Below are 6,000 nucleotides of genomic sequence, written 5' to 3'. Positions count from 1 at the left end.
CAGTAATATTGTAATGCATTTAGTAATACTATTAGAAGTGGTTTATATATTAGCATTTATATTAAAAATACATGTAACTTATATAAACATCAGTGCCCACTTCATCTCAACAAACAGTACACACAACAGCAAAAAGAATGTGGAGTTTTTAACCACCCTAAATTACAGTAAAAATGCTGCCCTTGACTACTGAAGTCCATTAGCCAGGGACAATTATACCTTCTGGGGGATCATGTGGCAAAGAAGTTCATCTCATAATGTACCATTATGATCTAAAGCACACACAACCTAAAACCAGAGCTGACAGTCTGAACTCTCCTGTTACTCTCCATCCACTCGGTTGGCAGAGATTCTTACATTTCAGTTTTAAAACACAAGTTTCAGTACTTCTTTTATAAGGTGTCATACAGATGTATGGAAAAGCTTTTAAAAGCTCCATTTACTTTACTGTGTGTTTCTGTTACAGTAACACAAAATCCTTCACAAAAATCATGTCTGCCCTTGTGCAGGGCCTACCTCCTTCTCTCACCTCCCTCCTCTCCCTTCCTGCCTCAAAGAGCTGACTGGCAGCCTTGCAGGATGGGGCTGGAAGTCACTGGAAACAGATTACAGTTCTCAGTTACCAAGCAAATACTTCCATTCTATGGTAGATTTTACTTCAGGGGAATGTTCATGTGGACTCTCACCTGAAGTCCAGTTGGTGGAGTGTTCCTCCTTGAAATCAGACAGACCCATTACACTTCTATTTACTTTAAAAGCTTTTCTTTGCAGATGATCAGCAGCAGACATAGCTAGAGCTCTTATTCCTATCCAGAAACAAGCAGTTCAAGAAGACGGAGCAAGTTTTGCCATTTCACAGCAATAGTTTTACACAGAGTATCCACTGACAAGGCAGAAACTACTTAGGGTTCAAACACCAAACGAGAAGACCACAGAAGAACCACAGTTCTGAAAGTGATTTTATCCTATTCAAAATAGAGACAATTTGGTTAAAGAAAATTCTCTGCATTTTGCATAAACCAAAAGAATTTCCACAGTATTGAGACATTTAATTTAAAAGTGTAACAGAGCTTGCAAAGCACATCAACTTGGAAGTAAATTCTTGTATCTGGAGATAAGTGTCGAAAATGCTTTTTATTTTTAAATGACAATTCCAAACTTTTGTTTGAAACCTACCAGTTTTTAAACTGACATGGTAAATGAGTCAAGGTATATAAATTCTGAATATGTAAGACCATCTTATTCCTAAAAGGCACTAAAAGTACATCAGACCTGTTTAGCACCAGCACTGTCACAGGCTTGGATTAAAACACCCTCATTTTTAATATCCTTTCTCTGTTATATTAAGAATATACATCAACAAAGTTCCATAAGTTTACACAAATATTCCTTTACAATTTCTTGATTTAATCTCTTCAGCCTATTTCACCATTAAGAACTCTTCAGCTTGACAGACTGGATCCAACTTTGGCTTTTAAGATATACTTTGCCATTTTGTGTGTCAGCCTTAATCCATTTGTCTGTTTCATCCTTTTGATTCATGTGACCTGAAAAAGAGAGTTTTGTTAATTTAATTTGACACACAGTAAATGCATCATCTTTACACTGCCATTCTTTCAAAGCTCCCTGGAAGAGAGCACACTCTTTCATTTGGTAGAATTTGTCTGTTTTTAATAGAGGCTGCTGACATTTCATTCTCAATACGGTTTATTTGCATTAACCTCATTTCCCATAATACATCATCACAATAAAGTTTTGAATCTTATTCTATAATACTGTACTTTTTATTATGGGCTAGCAATATGTTATGGTGGGCTAACCCTGGCTAGATGTCAGTGCCCACTAAAGCTGCTCTATCTCTCCTCAGCTGGACAGGATAGAGAAAATATAATGAAAGGCTCACAGGTTGAGATAAGGACAGGGAGAGATCAATCATCTGTTACCATCATGGGCAAAACACTCGAGGAAAAAAAAAAATTTTTTATTACCAATCAAATCAGAGTAGGGTAATGAGAAATAGACCCAAATCTTAAAAAAACATCTTCCCCCCACATCCCTCCCTTCTTCCTAGTTCAACTTCACTCCTAAATTCTCTACCTCCTCCCCATCAGTGGGACAGAGTGGGGAATGGAGATTGTGATCCATTCACCACATCATCAGCTCCTTCCCCCATAGGAGGAGAACTTATATTCTTCCCCTACTCTGGCATGGGCTCCTTCATGGGCTGCAGGTGGATCTCTGCATCCTCCTGACCCTCTCTGGGCTGCAGGGGCACAGCTGCCTCACCAGGGTCTGCACCACAGACTGCAGGGGAATCTCTGCCCAGAGCACCTCCTCCCCCTCCTACTTCACTGCCCTTGGTGTCTGCAGGGCTGTTTCATTCTCACCCCTCTCTCTGCTTGTGCAGCAAGCTTTTTCTTGGCCTTGACTGGTGGTGGGCCCATCTTGGAGCCAGCTGGCTTTGGCTTTACCAGACATGGGGGAAGCTTCTGGCAGCTTCTCACAGAAGCCACCCCTGTAGTAGCCCCCCTTACCAAAATCTTGTCACACAAATGCAATACATCTATCTATAAGTACTGGTTTTGTCTGGGATAGAGTTAATTTTCTTCATAATAGTTAGTACGGATCATGTTTTGGATTTGTGCTGAAAATTGTGTTGATAACATATAAAATTTGTTATTGCTGAGTGGCCCTTGCACAGCATCAAGGCCTTTTCTGCTTCTAATACTGCCCTGCCAGCAAGGAGGCCAAGGGCACACAAGAAGGTGGGAGAGGACACAGCCAGGACAGCTGACCAAAGGGATGTTCCACATCACATGGTATCATGCTTAGTATATAAAACTGGCAGAAGGAGGAGGGGAGGAGCATTCTGAGCGATAGCATTTGTCTTACCCAGTAACTGTTACATCCCCTTCTTTCCTGGGAATGGCTGAACACCTGCCTGCCCTTGGGAAGGAGTTAACGAATTCCTCATTTTGCTTTGTTTGCATGTGCAGCTGTTGCTTTACCCATTAAACTGTCTTTATCTCAAGCCATGAGTTTTCTTACTTTTACTCTTCCACTTCTCTCCCCCATCCCACTGGTGGGAGTGAGAGGCTGCATGGTGCTCCATTGCCAGTTGTAGTTACGCCATGACACTACATGACATATTAATCTGGTTAAGTAATTTGAAAAGTTTTCATTATTACTGTAAATAGAGAAAAGAGAACTCATTATCCAGATGACCAGACATGTTTCTACTATTACTGTTTTCTTATGATAATGGCCTAAAAAACCCCCAAAAAACCAACTCTGAAATGTCTGCCTTCTTATGTTTCACATAAATTTAGTTTCACAATTATGCTCTGAAAAGCTCACTGTATAATAGAGTTCAATTTACTCTCTCTTAGCCTCAGTTTCTTAATTGTAAAATAAGGGTAAGTGACCTTCCAAATTTATACAGATTTGTGTCCAAATTGGGAATTAAACTGAGATCTTTTAATCAGAACCTTTATCACAAGATCAACCTTCATGTGTTCGTGTGACTGAGTGAATTCTAAGTTTAGAACTAGTTTGAGCCTGGAATAGCATGAGGGATGGCAGGAAAGCAGTTTCTGAACCAACTTTGCAAAACATGCTCTGCTCTGTAACACAGCTGAAGTTAAATGTTGGCCACAGCAAAAACAGTGGCAGAAGTCCAACTGACATCACTGCATCGATTTCCAAAACTCAGCTCTGTGTGCCAGAACTTTTCAATAGTGTTTCAGTGCTTTGGTAGTTCTAAGTGAGATTCATTTAAGTTTATGGGCCAAACCCACAGCAATTCACTACAGGCTGAGGTACCGTTCAGAAGTACGGAGTTTTCAGAGTCCAACAATGACAGAGTCATTTCAAAGTCCTTTGTTCTCAGATTACACCATGCCTTCAGGTATCTCCGTGGGGATGTCCTAGTATAATTTCTGCACACCTGATTGCTCGGGGCAGCAGCAATCTCAGTCACACTGTGTCAGTATCATTCCTACTGTAAGGCAGAAGCCACAGACTGACTGGCCATCTCATTACAGACTTAAATCTAGAATGATCATCACCAATACCCTACAAGTGACAAAAAATTGAACCAACAAAGGAAAATTTCAGTTGATCCTTTAACAGAGCTGTAAGACATTGAAAACACAACTTTTTTCCTAAAGAGAGAAGACACAATAGATGTAGGGCAGAGATACATTTCCAGAAATTGCATATTGGAGTGCTTGGTCCTCGTTCCTCTCTCCGTTTTTGTGACTATGGCTTGTACTTCTGTACAAGGAGCAAACAGTGAAGCACGGAATTAATGCTGTAAAAGAAGTTTCATGCAGTGCTTACACCCTCCTACACTTATGCTAAAAAGTTAAAGAAGATTTTAAGAAACACAGAAGCAAATTTACAAGAGCCATTTTAAAGCTCAGTGGTTGTCTGAGCTCTGTTTCTCATTTTGCATTTGATATGTGAGAGTAGAAAAATGTTTAGTTCCTTATACTTCTTTTGAAGATTTGCCTGTGAGTGGAATGCAAAAAATACCAAATTGCCTGCAAGAAAGTGAGTGTCAAGTTCCACTTCATAGGGATGAAGATCTTCAAACTATTTTAAGGTTATTAAGCCCATCACTAGTAGCAGATTCAAAGATATTTAAAATATTTAAATAGCTTTGTGTATGAGGCACTAATCAAGCAATAAGGTTTAGTTGGAGACCTTTTGATGATCGTTTGGGTCTTAACTGTACTCGTTGCTTGTACTCTGAACACTGTGGAAATGTAAGTGGATTTTGAGAATGACTTTGCTAGCTTGATTAAATCACAAAAGCAAACAGCCTTCTGGATTGAGAATTGGGGGCTGGAGGGGAAATAAATAAAGAGATTTCATTGCAAAACCCACCAGTCAAGACAGCAGCATGAGCTCAGGAGAAGACAGATACACCATTATGCTGAGTGGCCACCTTTTCGACTGAATGCCCAGGAAAAACACTGGGGTTTTTTTCCCCCACATGTGGTGTCTAAGGGAAGACAACACCTTTGCAAAACTTTACACAGTCAAGTACTGACTGTTTATTTACTTGCCTTCCTGGAGACTGGAGAAGTTGAGACCTCTATTTTCATACCATAAAACACAAGAAGAGGATCGTATTTTAAATGTTGTTCACTTGTGGTGTTAGGACTGTGGTATTTATCAAAAAGGCTGTGAACAGCTTGAGTTAAATGCAAGCTGAAACCAATAAAAATCTGTAGGATAGCATCTCATTTAATGTGTTTAAAAAAAGTTGGATGAACTTTCTATTTGACTTGAAGGAATGTAATCTTTTCCAGATACAACCTGGGTCTTTGTTTATTTTTTTTTTAAGATATTGCTTAAGGATCAAGGCTTCACAGAAGGCAGTGTTTGGAGGGACACTGTAAAACAAAGCTCTTCCCACTCAATTCTAGGGGCCATGAGTCAATAAAAACTGCTTCTAAGAAAGAAGGAAAGTTCTGAAGTGCCCTAAGAACAGAGAAAACAGGGAGGGACGTGACAGCAGATAGTGTTACTCCTGGGACCAGAACTGTAATTCTGACTGCAACAGACTCAAGACAGCTGCACAGTGGGAGAGGGAGCACTACACTCGGGCAGCTGGTACATTTCAGGAAAAAACCCTAAGTTTCAGCAGACTGACAGTTACTTCCCTTTAAAAGACAAGTTGCTTGCCTCATGCTGTTCACTGCCCCTTCAGCTGTGTTTGTATTCAACCCTGGAACTCCAGACAGCTAAAAACACAGACATTACCTTGGAGTAAACAACACAGAATTTCTGATAATGAAAACTCTCAGACAGATCCATCCATAAAGCTTTGTGCATGGTGTAGGAGACTCATGCAGTCAGCTCCCTCCTTGCACACTGGCTTTGGAGCAATCTTAAAGGGTAAGTCCACAGCACTCCATAGGCCACTCTCAGTATGAGGAGCCAGTTCCTGAGCAGTGAGAAGTAAGTTATTCCTGATGGTAGGAAACATCT

The 6,000-nt window shown here is 40.3% G+C and overlaps 1 protein-coding gene across 1 annotated transcript in view; it reads right to left on the bottom strand.

Moving 5' to 3' along the window:
• Positions 1 to 745: 745 nt before the first annotated feature.
• Positions 746 to 6,000, bottom strand: part of FAM185A (family with sequence similarity 185 member A) — a 41,353-nt gene continuing 36,098 nt past the window's right edge. Inside the window, exon 8 of the mRNA XM_032689625.1 lies at positions 746 to 1,547. Coding sequence (XP_032545516.1) covers positions 1,432 to 1,547 — 116 coding nt within the window. The 3' untranslated portion in view covers positions 746 to 1,431. The remainder of the gene's footprint in view (positions 1,548 to 6,000) is intronic.

Source organism: Chiroxiphia lanceolata, chromosome 5 (assembly GCF_009829145.1).
Source record: "Chiroxiphia lanceolata isolate bChiLan1 chromosome 5, bChiLan1.pri, whole genome shotgun sequence".
Taxonomy (NCBI): Eukaryota; Metazoa; Chordata; class Aves; order Passeriformes; family Pipridae; genus Chiroxiphia; species Chiroxiphia lanceolata.
This window is presented reverse-complemented; position numbering and strand designations above follow the sequence as displayed.